The sequence below is a fragment of the Wolffia australiana genome, chromosome 6, assembly GCF_029677425.1.
Source record: "Wolffia australiana isolate 7733 chromosome 6, ASM2967742v1".
Lineage (NCBI taxonomy): Eukaryota > Viridiplantae > Streptophyta > Magnoliopsida > Alismatales > Araceae > Wolffia > Wolffia australiana.
The window spans coordinates 13093731-13109180 of record NC_135840.1 but is presented as its reverse complement, the minus strand read 5'-3'; the positions used below and the strand labels follow the sequence as shown (position 1 = coordinate 13109180).

Here is a 15450-nt window from a genome sequence, read left to right as displayed (position 1 = left end):
TTCATGAAGTGATGAATTCAAAAAGTCCTCAAAATATTGAGCTACATGATATTTTGTAATAACCTTTTTTATATATATCATGCCTAGCATTTTCTTACCAATTGTATTATAATGATACAAAATAGGAATCATTATATCTATTCATAAATATTATAAATGTGTAAACAGTAAATGATATCACATATTATTCTTTGATATAATAATAAATTATGATAAGTATAATATAAATATTATAAATGTGTAAACAGTAAATGATATCACATATTATTCTTTGATATAATAATAAACATGCCCGGTTCTGTAGTTTCAGTCCCTAGCCTTTATGCAATGGATTGGATCATATAGATATCCCTTTGACACAGCATAGGTCATTGAATAGATCTCTAACGAGTCACCAAAGCATGAAAGCCAAAATCTGTCAGAAAATGGATTCCTATTTGAAGTAGATAACCGCATGGATAATCTCACACCAACCCCGTCATTATTTTGATCCAGTTTGAGATTTTCCTTTGAAGGTATGAAGAAAGAAGTTAATAATGTACATTAAATGGTTTAATGATGCACCTTAAATAATGTTTGTGCGTGGTATAATAATGTTTGTATGTGGTATTTCCGTGTTTAAGCAACATACCATCATATTCAATGTCTAAATACCTGTATTTATCTTTGGTGCTGTGAGAGAAAAACAAAGAGAGAGAATGGTTCGAAGCACCACACCAAGCTCAAAGTAAGGCTGGAGAATGGATGACAGACAAAAGAATAAGACGGACAGGACAACATTTTGGTTAATCTGTCACAAGGTATGCAGTTTAGCCCATAGGAAAGTTTATGAAGGAATAGATGACAAAACAGTCAAAGGATGTTTATAAACCTTAAGTAAATCATGAGGAGGTGTCACATGTTGCATGGTACGACCTGAGTGGATGGATCGTGCACAACATTACCTACTCATACACAAACAGACACTTATATATTCACATGAACTTGCACAAAAAATGCTCATACACAACCATGTAAACACATAGACATATACAAACACTGATAGATGGGCATCTACACAGTTACACACACGAACATAAATCTTTGCACACTTTACAACGTACAAACATAAATAAGTGTAGTAACTAATGCATATATGTGTGTGTGTGTGTGTGTGTGTGTTTGCATACACATAAAAATAAACATTTCACATTCGGACACATACACATACGAATATACACACATGTAATGCATGATCACATATGCATACACATATACGCATAGGGATAAACATTAACACACTCCAACACATCACAGACACATGCATACACAGACACTTACACATGCCCATCTACATACAAATATACACACATGCACATCCACATCAACACAGTCTTAGAGCAAGAACAGTGTAGAAACATGACTTGAATTCACAAGCCTTGATTTACTTAAAGCAATCAAATCCTGAATTCATAAAAATAGCCTCTTCAACCTTTTGGTCAGCAAGGGGGTTGTACTTTAGTCCAAAAGCACCGAAGCACTCTCTAACATGATGATTTCTCATAAAAACAAAATAGTTCAAAAATGATCCTTCAAGGTTAAAATGGGGCTTTATATAAGCCACTAAAGGTTTAGGGTTGTCTATAATGACAATACCCCTCAAAAGACAACTTACAACGTTGAGGAAAGTAACCCTACCGATATAAAACATATGATTGAAATTGTGATAAGCCTGAGCAGAGATAGTCCATAGATTTTAGGAATTATAGAATCTGTATGATGATATTGTGTGGCTCAAGAAAATTTTGACAAGACAACACATCAGATTTACAACTCCGAAAAGGTGATAAACTGTCAAAAGATTCTCTGAGTCTCTATGCACGTGTTGGACATCTTGTCAAATTCTAGAAGAATCTCTATCTTAGGCCACCACTTGCTAATGGACCTCATGGAATTGTCTTTTGTGCTCACATTCAAAGCATTCATCTCTTTTGTTCTGCTCCATCTGATTCTGTCATTCAGCATTAGAGATTTACTTTAGGTTTAATTACGCTTCCATCCATACAGTCATATGTTCCTTCCAGCCCCTCAAGCTGAAGCAGAAGAAAACTGCTGACTCTGTGACAGATGATTAACCAGTCACATTACTTTGTCCATCCACAAGCCTTACATAAATCTGATGCTGAGATTTGTTCAAAAAAAAAAAATCTGATGCTGAGGTAAATTAGATGGGCGACAAAGGAGATGAATACAGATATGCAGATAGAGAAAAATAAATACGTAGAAGTAGAGATCCTTAGACCATGAAGCACATGTTTAAAAGTGTTGATCTGAGTATTACATGTCTTTATTTTCTCTCTCTTGTTAGCCCATTAAGGGCCCTCTCTAGTCAGCCCATTAGGGCTTCCTATAAAACCCTGTAATCTCTTTCATTTGCTATCAAGAATTGTTCTTTTCTTGTTTACATGGTATCAGAGCCCTAACCCTAACCCTAATCTGGGTTTCTGCTCGACCTTGCGCTCCGATCTTGGCGGTTCTCACGACCGCCTGATCTCGCGCTCCGGTCTCTCGCCGTCTCGCTCCGGGCCTCCCAGCGCTCGCCGTTCTGACATCCGCCGTCAGCGTCTTCCGCTCGGCGCCCGCCGTCCCGGCCCGCGCCGCCTCAGCTCGCGCCCTCCCGGCTCGCGCCGCCCCGGCGACCGTCGTCCCGGCGACCGCCGTCCCAGCGCCCGCCGTCCCGGCGCCCGACGTCCCGGCTCCCACCGTCCCGGCGCCCGACGTCTCGGCGCTGCGATCCCGACTTCCGTCGTTCGGCACCTTCGACTGTGGTCTACTCTGCTTTCATCATGACGAACCCGGTTGAAGCCCAGACCTCTTTATTACGCCAGACTCGACGTCGGTATCTACGCCACATGCATCTGCGGTGCCTCTCGAGCCCGGGAATTGGTCGTCCTCCTCTGGACCATCCTCTTTGCCTCGGATGCCTCCGGATGGTATGTTTACTGGATTCAATCTCCTGCAATGGCGCCAATGCGTCCAGATAACTTTAAAAGGGCGTCTCATGCACCATCTTCTAGAAGACGGACCTTCCGGACCGATCCCAAGTATTATGACTGGCTGGACGTTGAGGGGTAGTTCATCGTTGGCTCTTGGACAGTATTTCACCTAGTGTTAAAGGTGAATTCATGTCTCTAGAGTTGGCTCGGCGATGCAGGAAGCAGCACTTGAGAGCCACTCCAAGAAGCACAACATTGCGACTGCACGAATTGGTACATCGGGCCGCTAACCTGCGCCAAGGGGACCGGTCTATCATGGAGTACAGACGGAGCTCATTTCGTTGTGGAATGAAATTGACTACTACATGCCGCCCGACCCCATTCGTGGACCGCCAATATACTCTTCAACCGGGTTTTCCAGTTTCTTATGGGACTGAACCGAATATGAAGTTGTACGGGCTCAGCTTATTCATCGAGAGACTGGTCCTACCTTCAAGGATGCGCTCCACGGTGTGCGGGTTGAAGAATCCCGCCAGCAGGCCCAAAACTCGGCCCGGCACTTGTAGCTCATTCCTCTTCGTGCACGCCCATCGTCGACTCCACCACCCGGCTCTTTGCCACGTGGTCCGGCGGCTCGGACGGAGGATTCTCCAAAGGTGATCCTTCGCTGTTTTGCAATTACTGCAAGAAGCGAGGTCACTCTAAGGAGACGGGCTACAAGCTTCAACGGAAACGCGCACAACCGAGCAACCTTGCTGCAGCCGCCTCGTCCGTGCCCCCCCCGGGTCAAGTGCCTATGCTGTACGGTCTTCTCCCGACTAGTGCCTCGCCCGCTAGCTTCACTCCGGAAGAGATGGAGCGTCTACGCCGCTTGCTTGATCCTCCAGTCGTGGGCTCATGCTCCTTGGCCCACGCAGGTATGTCCACCAGTCTTCCCACACCTACATCCCCTCCTGGCCATTCTTTTTCCTCTTCCACTTGGCTTCTTGATTCCGGTGCCACCGCCCACATGACCCCAAATCCTCGAGCCTTTCAAACTTATGCACCTGTTTCTGGCTCCTCCAAAGTTAAAACAGCCTCTGGCGATCTTCTCACCGTGGCGGGTATTGGTCGTGTGGCCCTTTCCTCTTCTATGCATCTATCTAAAGTTCTTCATGTTCCTCGCCTTACCCATCATCTTCTCTCCCTATCTAGCCTTGTTCGCGACTTGAAACAAGACCTTACCTTCTCTCCTAATTCATGTTTTTATCGTGATAAGGTGTCGGGGAGGACGATTTCCATTGCTGAGGAGCATGAGGGGCTCTATCTTGTTCGTCCTTGTTCGAGTTCTCTTGCTTTTGCTGCTGCGGTAGTTTCCCTTTCGGCTTCCCACGAGCGTTTGTGGCTTCTTCATCGACGTCTCGGCCATCCTTCTTTTGCTACTCTTTATCGTCTCTTTCCTAAACTCTTTCAAGGCCATTCTGTGGACCGTTTTGTTTGTACTGCTTGTCGAATTGCCAAACATCATCGTACCACGTATCCTAACTCGTCTTCTCATTCTTCGACCCCATTCTCCCTTATTCACACTGATGTGTGGGGGCCTTCCCCTATTCATAGTACTTCCGGTTCTCGGTGGTTATGCATCTTTATTGACGACGCTACTCGATTCACGTGGGCATATTTCTTGAAGAACAAATCGGAGATATCTCGTGTCATTCCTCAATTTTACTCCCTTATCCAAACTCAATTCTCTATATCCATTCGTCGCTTCCGCTCCGACAATGCTAAAGACTACGTTAACACCACGTTAAGCACCTTCTTCCAAGACAAAGGCATTATCCATGAAACTTCTTGTCCCTATACACCACAGCAAAATGGCGTTGCCGAAAGAAAATTCCATCACATCTTTGAAATGACTCGGAGCCTTCTCTTCCATATGCATGTGCCCAAGTATTTTTGGGGGGAAGCCGTCTCCACCGCCATCCATCTTCTTAATCGCCTTCCATCTCGAGTGCTTGACTACTCCACTCCCATTGACCGTCTTCAGCATTCCTTTCCAACTCTCTCTCCGAACTCATCTTACTCCTCGTGTATTTGGATGTGTATGCTATGCGCCCAACCACCAACTTGGTCGTGATAAACTGGATCCCTGTGCTATCAAGTGTGTGTTTGTTGGCTATTCTTCCACCCAAAAAGGCTATTTATGCTATCATCCACCCTCTCGTCGGTTCGTCGTCACCAAAGATGCCACGTTTGATGAATTGCTTCCCTACTATTCCTCCTCCTCTCCTGAACCCTCATCGTCCCCATCTCCCTCCGATCCACTCGAATTCCTCATCCTCGTCCCTCGTCCCTCTTCACCGGCCCCGCCCGACGTGTCTCCGCCTGTTGCTCCTCCAGCAATTGTGCCTCCTGACCCGCCTCCGGCCGCCGTCTCAGTCCCTCCTGTGGAGCCTCCTCCGATATCTGCTCCTACGCCGACCCTTCTGCTGCACCTTCTTGATTCCTCCGCTCCCTATCCGTCGCTGCCCGCCTGAAAACGCTATGGTATTACCCTTGCTCGCCGCAGCCTCGACTTCCTTCTTCGTCTCCTGCTGCCCCGTCTACCTCAACCTCCACCCCTCCTGCCACCTCCTCATTAGCCGTGCTGCCCTCTTCCCGTTCCTCTCCTCTATCCGCGTTGGCGGAATCTATCTCCTCTCATCGCTCTCACCTCTTATCATGCCCTTCTCACCTCCCTTGATGCCACTTCCCTTCCCAAGACGGTGGACATTGCCCTTTCATTTCCGCATTGGCGTCAAGCCATGGCGGAAGAACTTCAGGCTCTTGCTCACAATGAAACGTGGGATCTGGTTCCTCTGGCCGGGAAGCATCTCGTGGGTAGCCGTTGGGTGTATCTTGTGAAGCATAATTCTGACGGTTCTATTGAGCGCCACAAAGCCCGGGTTGTGGCACAAGGGTTCACTCGAAACATGGCATTGATTATCAGGAGACCTTTGCTCCCGTCGCCAAGCTGAATCTGTGCGGATCTTATTGGCCCTTGCTGCGGATCGGGCTGGATTTTGCAACAATATGATGTGAAGAATGCTTTTCTGCATGGAGAGTTGACCGAGGAGATCTACATGGCATTACCTCCTGGATACACTTTCTTAGTGCCATCGTCTCCGCATGATTGTTGTGCATGCTCAAGAAAGCATTATATGGCTTGAAGCAATCTCCTCGTGCCTGGTTTGGTCGTTTCACGATGGCCATGCAGGTCGTGGATACCGTCGGTGTAATGGTGATCACACCCTTTTCTACTGCCATTCCACGTCAGGGGGAGGCGCTATTCTTCTTGTGTACGTGGATGACATCATTATTACGGCTGATGATACGACGACCATTACTGAGCTGGCTATGTATCTCGTCAGAATTTGCTATTCGCCATCTTGGCCCGTTGAGGTACTTTCTTGGCATAGAGGTGGCCTATTCTTCCAGTGATCTTTATTTGTCAGAGAAAGTATACGGTGGACCTTCTTTGTGAGCTTGGAAAGGAGGACGCCAAGCCTGCTTCGACACCGATTGATGCGAACCATCGACTTGGTGCCGATGCGGATGAGGAGCTTGCTGAGCCTGGCCCATATAGAAGACTTGTGGGAAAACTGCTTTATCTCACCCACACTCGCCCGGACATTGCATATTCAGTGGGTGTTCTGAGTCAGTTCATGCAGACTCCTCGCATGAGCCATTTTCATGCTGCTCATCGTCTCCTCCGTTTCCTGAAGGGCACCATTGGCCGTGGATTATTGTTTTGTCGCCATACCGGCATGCGTCTTTAAGTCTACACCAATGCAGATTATGCCGGCTCTGTGGTTGATCGTCGGTCCACATCTGGGTATTGCACCTTCTTAGGCGGCAATCTGATTACTTGGAGGAGCAAGAAGCAGAAAGTGGTCTCTCGATCTAGTGCTGAAGCGGAGTTCCGTGCCCTTGCGCATGGTCTGTGTGAAGCACTTTGGATTACCCAGCTTCTTCATGAGCTACGGTGTCCAGTTCCCTCTCCTGTCCAGCTGTTCTGCGACAACAAATCGGCGATTAGCATTGCTCATGACCCCGTTCAGCATGACCGTACAAAGCACATCGAGATCGATCGCCATTTCATCAAAGAGAAGCTTGAATCGGGAGATTTTTGCACGCCTTATGTTCCGTCCGCTGAACAGCTTGCAGATATCTTCACCAAAGGGCTTCATGCCCCTAGGTTTGAGGAGCTCTGTTCCAAGCTGGGTGTGGATAACATCCACGCTCCAGCTTGAGGGGGAGTGTTGATCTGAGTATTACATGTCTTTATTTTCTCTCTCTTGTTAGCCCATTAAGGGCCCTCTCTAGTCAGCCCATTAGGGCTTCCTATAAAACCCTGTAATCTCTTTCATTTGCTATCAAGAATTGTTCTTTTCTTGTTTACAAAAAGTCAGATGTTCATGGACATCAATCTAATGTAAGTAGGGCGAGGACATAGAAATAGATGTGCATAAACATATACAAAGCATCATCATTAACCATAGGTATAGTTGTATGGACGGTCCCTTCAGGTAAGCAAAAGGGGCATGTGGATGCATTGTAGATAGATGAATAATGATTGATGTTGCATGCACATGACTCTGTGATAAGATCCCTCTTGTATCATCTACCTGGTTTGTCGACCCCTGGCATTCTAAGGTTCATATTGATGAAGATAGACATGGAGATGACGATTGGGGTAGAGATAGCAGATACATAGATACTGAGATAGTGTTTGAGAGGTAATTGGATATAGAGATTACATAGATATAGAGCTAGTGTGAATCACACAGAGAAGGAAGTGGATATATAGGCAGAGAGTGTCATATAGATGCAGAGATAGAGATGTTGAAGGACATAGAGATAATGATGCAGATGGAGGTAGAGAAACTTAGAGACAAGTCATAGAGATAGAGATAGACTAAGAGAGTGCTTATATTGAGGCAGAGATAAAGATAGAAATAAGGAGGAATTGAAATATACATTTGTTCAAGAACATTTAGGTTTATGTACATTGGTAGGGTAGATGGATAGATGTAGCGATCTAGACGGTGAGAAAGATGTCGCGAAAAAAGGAAGGAGTTAGAGACATTACTTCATGAACATGGAGCGGATGCTTAAATTTTACATTACCTACAGCCTCATAAAGAATGGCCGCTTAGTGTATGTACATTGTTAGTGGGTATGATGCCTGGTTGATATCATCTCTCTCTCCATCCTTTTCTCACTCTAAGATGGGAGAGACCCACTTTGAGATGGATGATGATATTCAATTCCAGGTTTTCACTTTGACTGAGTCTCCTCCGGGTCAACGAGAAATGACACGGCCACCACCTGTGTTGACTGCCAAGATCAATTTGCCATTTTCTATCATACGTATGTTAAGAGAGAGAAAAAGAGAAGGTTAGAAGAAGACCTCCACAGAGCTGCAGGCGATTAATGGGCCTGCAATGCTGCCCCCAACGATGAATCCTCCGTCAGAAACGCAGACACTCAAGGCACCGGCTATGGCAATGCCCGTGGCCATCTTTTTATAGAGAAAAGACCCCGAGAGAGAAATAATATCCAAATTTCCCTGAAATACAGAAATAATATCCAAATGACGAAAAAATATATCCAACCCATAATTTGACTTGTCTATTTCCACGAAAAAATAAAAGCCAAGAACCAGTCAAAATGTAGAGAAATACTGTCCCAAAGCCCGGGGGAGAGAAATAATGTCCTAATTCTCCAGAAATATTACTCTTCCGCTAAATATCATCTGAATTTGACGATTGGGACAAACAGAAGAAAAGAACATTAACAAATTTTAAATAATAATCTTCAAAGACCCGGAGAACAGAATAGTCTCCGATATCCCCTGGAGTACGTTCAGGTGATGACAAAATTCAAAGAAGGAAAATTAAACTCCGAAAGACTGGGAGAGAAAACGGAAAATGAAATAGTCTCCAATGTCCGCTGGAATATATACTGGTGATGACAAAATTAAAAGAATAAAAATTAAACTTCAAAAGACTGGGAGAGAAAATAATCTCCAAGTCTCCCTGAGATATTCCTCGTAAGATTAAAAATATCATCGGTCATAAAAGAAAACAGTAAAACTAAAGACAAGAAAATATTTGAATTCCTAGAAAACATATCCTCAAGTCAAAACATCTCCATAGTTGTCATTATGACATAAACCCAAAGAAAATAAAAATATAAAAAATGACTGGAGGAGCCCCTATTCTTGGCTGCAGAAGAAATGGAAAATAGTATTTCATTATAATAGACATCAGATAGTTTGTTCGACCCTATTTCGTCGTTTCAGAATTTAATTTGATTAAGACTATAATTGAGTTGATTTAGTTAGCATGCATTTGGCAATGGAAGAAAGAAAAAAACCTAATTGGCACTAATAAGATTTTTCTCCAGCTATATCGGGCTATGTTGTCCTTATAGATATAAATTCTTGAGCTAATCTTTATTTATGTCTGCAAAATAATTGGCACTTCTATTTTAATTTCAAATACCAATCAACTCAGTTAGATCTAACCAGATACAGTTTTCTTTTTAAATATTAGATTTCATCAAAGAAACTCTTTCGTTATGCCATGTGATAAAAGATGATTATCGATTTCAGCTCTAACTAGAAGGTAGTGGTTCTGGACAGTTGTGTCTTGTATTTTTTCTGATAGCGTACCCAACCCCTACTAGGAATGTTTTGTCATTTGAATATATTTAGTTCCCCGTTAATGATTTTACTCTTAGCTTTCTCTCTATATCTCTCTCCAACCTTCAAAAATTATTCGCCAATTGTTATACTCTGATAAGAGGATAATCACAACTCGTCATCATCTCCGTCATTTGTCCTCACCAGGATGATGATGACAATTCGCTGGGCTATCCTCATCTGTGAAGTAAATTATCCCACCTACGATCCAATTGCAGGTCGAGGGCTCCTTCACTGCCTTCAAACTCCCATTCATACTCTTCATACAGAAATCTCAGGTCAACGATAGAGCAAGATCCATTTTGCATCACATCAACGGATCCCTAAGTTCGCACCCGAAAAGCAATGTCAAATCATCATCTCTCATCATCTTCATTGTCCCTTTGTAAACCTCACTTAGATGACGAGAGACTGTGATGAAATCGTCATTGTCGTCGGTGGGAGGATGATGACAAAGATGTTGAAATCGTCGTTGTCACTCAAGCCACAAGAAATGACGATAATGATGAGGATGAATGGTTTTGGGACAATGTCATCGTCCTCAACCGCTAGTCTCTTTCAGTTTCTTTCCTCTATTTGTGGGTTTTTAAGCAAAAAAAGGATCCCATAGGCGTACCTTGTAAGTCATTAGGCCCCCGGGCGCAGCTGGCTGGTGAAGAGTGACAATAGCAAGCGATCCAGAGGCGGATATGACACAGACCGCCCGTTTCTGTTCTTGAGCGAATGACGTGATCCGCTGGGCCACATCCTAAATTATTATAATATGGATAACAATGCCTGATCAACGAGAAACTGGCTGCTGACTTAAAATTTTGAGCCTAATTAAGCATTTCCTAAACATAGAAATCCTGTTTTGTTTAATATGTAGAAAAAGGTATTTTGAATGATGGGAGATTGAGCAGAATATAATCAGAAATTTTAAAAAAGTCTTGGCGTGTATCATTTAGATTTGACGTGCACCACTCCAGCTATATATTCTTATAATGGAAGCCCGATTAAGCATAAATATAAGTATAAATACGATAGACAGTGATACCAAATATAAAATTTGTGCACGCACCTCTCCTGAGGTGACAGTGAAAAGATGTGGGTTGAATCTTTGTATGCCTTTGCCTGCATAAGATGATCAAACTCAGCAATGAAGACAAATTCAAAGATCAGCAGGTCAATTCGAATAAGTCTATATATATTTAAGGTGGAAGCTCTATGAAGAAAATCACAATAAGTCGTTATCCTTAACGAGATTCGGATGCATTAATGAGATCGCCATAAAGGTCTGTGAACATCAAAGAGCATATAATCAATTGAAAGTTCCAATTGTTCAAAAAAAAAAAACAATAGAAAGTTCTTTGTCCATATCAAGGAATTCTGGAAATTCAGAAAATACAAGTAATATTTTAATATTTTATATTCAAGTAATAATATGATTTTGGGAGATTTTCTGAAAGAAATTCAGAAAATACAAGAAACGCGATTTGCTCTTTCCAAGAATGTATCATCATCTTTCTGCTAAAAGGGCCTGGTGAGCCCAGGCGCACAGGGGGAGCGGCCTACAAATAAAGGGTGCGGGAGCTGGAGCAAGACCTGTCTTTCAAGAAAGCAGTTACAAAGCAGCTTCTGCTGAGGCTGGAGCCCGAATGCATTGCGACCAGAGGGGAGAAGGAGATGCCCTTCTCCTCCATACATGCGCAGACAATCTGCGGTCAGAGGGGAGAAGAAGATGCCCTCCTCCATCTATTCCCACCTATTTCCCGTCCTTCCCTACACATTCTCTCTATAGTTCCTATTCACCGTATCTGGTTCTTCGACCTGCAACCAAGTGAAGCATTCGGACTACTCTTCCCTCGCACACCGTGTTGCTTGCTTGCACTATTTTCATGATCATTTTGGTGGAAAGCTTCAAGATCTCTTCTGATATTCTCCGAGTTATCAAAATGTATGAGAATTAATGTTAGATTCAAGCTCCTACCAATTGAGCTAAAAGCTATAGCTGATAGCAAGGGTACTACTTTTCATCTTTAAGAAAGATGCTGTCCTTCAACACTCCCCTAAAACACCTGCCACTGGCCTATTTATGGCTCAAGCATGCAGTGTGTTGCTTCTGAGATTCAAAACTGAAACCTGGCTCTGGTACCATGTTAGATTCAAGCGCCTACCAATTGAGCTAAAAGCTATAGCTGATAGCAAGGACGCTATTTTTTATCTTTAGGCCGGAAGTTGAACTTCAGCAGTTAAAATAAGAAGACAATGAAGCTCCAGAGACTGATCTTATGTAAACAGTCTCCGCAAAGATGTTAGGTCTTTTAAGCATTCTTAATGTCAACAGGTTACAACCTATAATGGGATAGGTCATGCGTGGCACACAGTTTGAGGCACTAACTAAATGTTGTCGTAATTTTGTATTGGGCCATGACTAGCTCAGCCCAATACTTGACCCAAATGGTATATCTATGCTGTCTTATTTTCTTTCTGTTACTATGCGACCCTAATCCTTCTACCTCTTCAATCCTTTCCGGCCAAAGCAAAAATTTGACACTCAGAACACCATAATTGAGTTTTACTGGAGCCTTTGCCACTATCGGTCCTTAGACATTGGATCTGTCTCTGGGTAATCAAATGAGAGAGATAGGAGGCAGGGAGACAGGAAAAATGTGCCTATGACATGTTACCTCTCAGAGACTGCATTGAGGACTTCAGGTATGACCACGGAGGGAGCACTACATATCTCTAAATCAGCAGGCAGTATCATGTGAAATGCATAGCACCGTGTCCTAGCTGGGCAGTGGAGAAGCCACATCAGTAACAGCACCACCAAAACAGCAGTAACTCAGCAGCAGCAGCACCTTGCCATCTAAAGCTGTGCCAGCAGAGAAGCCGCATCAGTGGAGAATGGGCTACGTCATAACTACTTAGGTCGGGCATGTCATCAGGCCGGCTACGTTGTCATTAGGGCCAAACCAGAAGGCAGCGCCATGGCTGCAACCACTGCCACATCAGCAGGTGTTGCCATGCCATTGGAGGTGCCATGTCATTGGTATATTTTTCTCAAGCTGGTAATTAAGTACATCATTACCAGCCGGAGGAAGAGCATTAGAATGCTTGGTTAAAATGTCACTCCCTAATTTGTTAGGGGGTTTATGTAAAATTTTAATAGTCTATCTGCCTATTTAAGGCAGATAGGATGTGAATGTGATATGATACCGGGTTGTTGTTATGCCAATACAGTCCAACACCGTTTCAAAAACCTTCTATCAGGCCAGAGAAGGGCAGATCTCCAACTGTATAAATACGGCCAAGCAGAACAACCCAAGAAGTGATTGATCTCACCTCAAGTCCCTTACTCTCTCTGCCTCTCTACTTCGCCCTCTCCTTCATTTCCCCTTTCTCACATCGTCTGAGTCTGACTTTGTCCTCTCAATCGCCCTCTGCGGTCACCAGATAGACTCATTGATGACACACCCCAGGGACGTCAGCGGCGACTCTATGTCATTCCTCCCTCTATCTCTATCATTATTCGAGCAATTATTGAAGACTCTCGTTCAATCAAGATCCATAATAGAGTATCAATTTCATTACAGTTGGCTATTGACAACAGGAACATTTCAAGAAATGTATCAGAATGAATTAAGCATTTCTACTGAACTATGGGGTTTTATTCCCTCGTTACTAGGGTGGGGGCTCTTCCCCTCATCCTACCTCCTTTCTCTCTCCTTCGATCAGCCATGAGCTGACAGGATCAGTGAGAAAAATAGCATCAACTTGGTGGCAAAGCAGGAGGGAGAGTAGAATGAGATGAGAGTTCTGCACTACCAGTATCAGGGTGCGGTTGTCCACTAGACCAACCCAAAGTCCACCTGGCTCACTACTCTAATGGCATCAATTCTTAGTTATATACTATTACATACACATAACAGTTCTTACTGGGGCTAGCGGATTGGGTAACCTGAGTTGAATCTGCAACTCAGCCTTGCAGCTCGTACTCTGGTCTAATGAATCTGAGGAACCAGAGTTGAATCTGCAACCCAGAGATATCAAAGAAAAATAAGAAGAAAACTGATCAATGGAATGATTCCCACACTCTGTTTCTGATAATTCACTTCATTCTCGCCTCCGATCCATTCTCCTTAATTTCCTGGAGAGGTATACGGATAAAGTTCATCCAATATCCATGGGTTTCGCAAACTAAAGTGAGCCTCATTTTCCATTTTTCTTATCATTCATGTCCCCCTGATACTTAATCGCGCATAAATGATCTAAATTCAAAGTAAGAACAAAAGAAGAACTTGAATTGTTCACCCAAGCTCATCAATTCAACTAAGACATCATCAGGGAAATTATTCCAAACACCAATCTGCAAACAGAAGCCCAGATAAACTCAATCTTGGCGCAAAGACAGCAACATAATGTCAAAAGAAAATCAGACAATTAACATGAAAACAAATCATAATTGGAATGATTCATACACCGTATTGCTAAGAACAACAATCAAGAAGAACTAAAGGAGCATGAAGCGCACACCGCGAGAAGAAGCTTGAGGAGGCGAGGACGGAGCGAGCGATAGAGACATAGACGCTGCCGGCTTTCCACTGAGGCACAGATGAGGGAACGAAAGCGAAGCAGGGAGAGGAGGAGAGGCCGATGAGGACAAGGGCGGCCCGTACTTTCTGGGTCTTCCTCTCTTCCTCTTCACGGGCTCCATAGCCGGCAATGGAGCTCTCACTCCATAGCCGGCTGCAGCGTCAGCTGGGAGCGTAAACAGAGGAGAATTCGCCGACCCATCTCCGATCGAAGAAGATTGAGAGATACCCAGAAAGGGATTGAGACAGGGAGCGTGAAAGTAGAAGCCTTTCCCGCTTCCCTCCATCGCACAATGAAGAATTGAAGAGATGGCGGGGAGATGAAGAGATTTGGGACGCCCGCTTCTTTCCCACCTTGCCCGTTTTTCTTCTTTTTGTTTTAAAGTATATTTTTTCAAAATATAAAGGCCGTCCATTCCTGCAGCCCAGTTCATCAAACGGCCCGTCCTGATACCCGTATCGGATTACCGAAAATCAAATTTTTGGTATCCGTTTTTTCCAACATCCAGATATCAGATATCAATCTCGGCTATCGGTTGCTACGGTACCGATATCCGATATCGGTATCCGTCTCGATGTCGTCATCCGCCTCCATCTCTTGGGGAGGATGACAATATCGGCTATCGGACGTGGATATCGGATTTCGATATCCAACTTAGAAAAGTTGTTCAAAATTTTAATTTGACCATCATTATGCAGCAGTTAGAAAGGATCAACGTAGTGTCCGCCCGTCCCGATACCGGTATCAGATGACGGTATCAGGACCGATGCTTTACTGCATACCGAAAATCAAATTTTCGGTATCAATTTTTCCCAATAACCGGATATCTGATATCGATTACTACAGCACTGATATCCGGTATCGGTACCAGTCTTGATGTCGTCATCCGCCTCCATCTCTTGGGGAGGATGACGATATCGGCTATCAGACGTGGTTACCGGATTTCGATATCCAACTTAGAAAGGTTGTTTAAAAATTTAGTTCAACCATCATTGTGCAGCGGTTAGAAAGTATCAACGAGGGCAAGAGGGTAATTGGAGAGCTTTTATCGGTTGGACAATCCCTAGGCCCATGTGTCATTTGGATAGTTTTTTCTAACCTTCTACATAAGGTATCAGAAACGCTTGATCAATGATTTTGAGTACCAACTATTGGCACATTCTATGATAT

The 15450-nt window shown here is 43.9% G+C and overlaps 1 protein-coding gene across 4 annotated transcripts; it reads right to left on the bottom strand.

Moving 5' to 3' along the window:
• Nucleotides 1-1717: 1717 nt before the first annotated feature.
• On the bottom strand, nucleotides 1718-14639 carry LOC144704807 (AT-hook motif nuclear-localized protein 10-like). 4 transcript variants are annotated; one of them, XM_078577341.1, is made up of 5 exons: nucleotides 14221-14639; nucleotides 10763-10815; nucleotides 10319-10450; nucleotides 8407-8565; nucleotides 1718-2097 (listed from the first exon to the last, which is right to left on the bottom strand). In XM_078577341.1, the coding sequence occupies exons 1-5, from the start codon at nucleotides 14564-14566 to the stop codon at nucleotides 2068-2070; spliced, it is 720 nt and encodes a 239-aa protein (XP_078433467.1). In that variant the 5' UTR covers nucleotides 14567-14639; the 3' UTR covers nucleotides 1718-2067. The 4 variants fall into 4 exon arrangements, with proteins under 4 accessions (XP_078433467.1, XP_078433464.1, XP_078433465.1 ...); XM_078577338.1 differs by lacking the exon at nucleotides 1718-2097 and adding an exon at nucleotides 8054-8333; XM_078577339.1 differs by lacking the exon at nucleotides 1718-2097 and adding an exon at nucleotides 8054-8324.
• Nucleotides 14640-15450: the final 811 nt, after the last annotated feature.

Coding starts and splice junctions, on each gene's coding strand:
- LOC144704807 (XM_078577338.1), bottom strand. CDS start 14,566: ATGGAGGGAAGCGGGAAAGGCTTCTACTTTCACGCTCCCTGTCTCAAT. Junction 8,566..10,318: donor GGGGCCTAATGACTTACAAG/GTACGCCTATGG, acceptor TCTGTATTTCAG/GGAAATTTGGATATTATTTC. Junction 8,334..8,406: donor TCGCCTGCAGCTCTGTGGAG/GTCTTCTTCTAA, acceptor TGATCTTGGCAG/TCAACACAGGTGGTGGCCGT.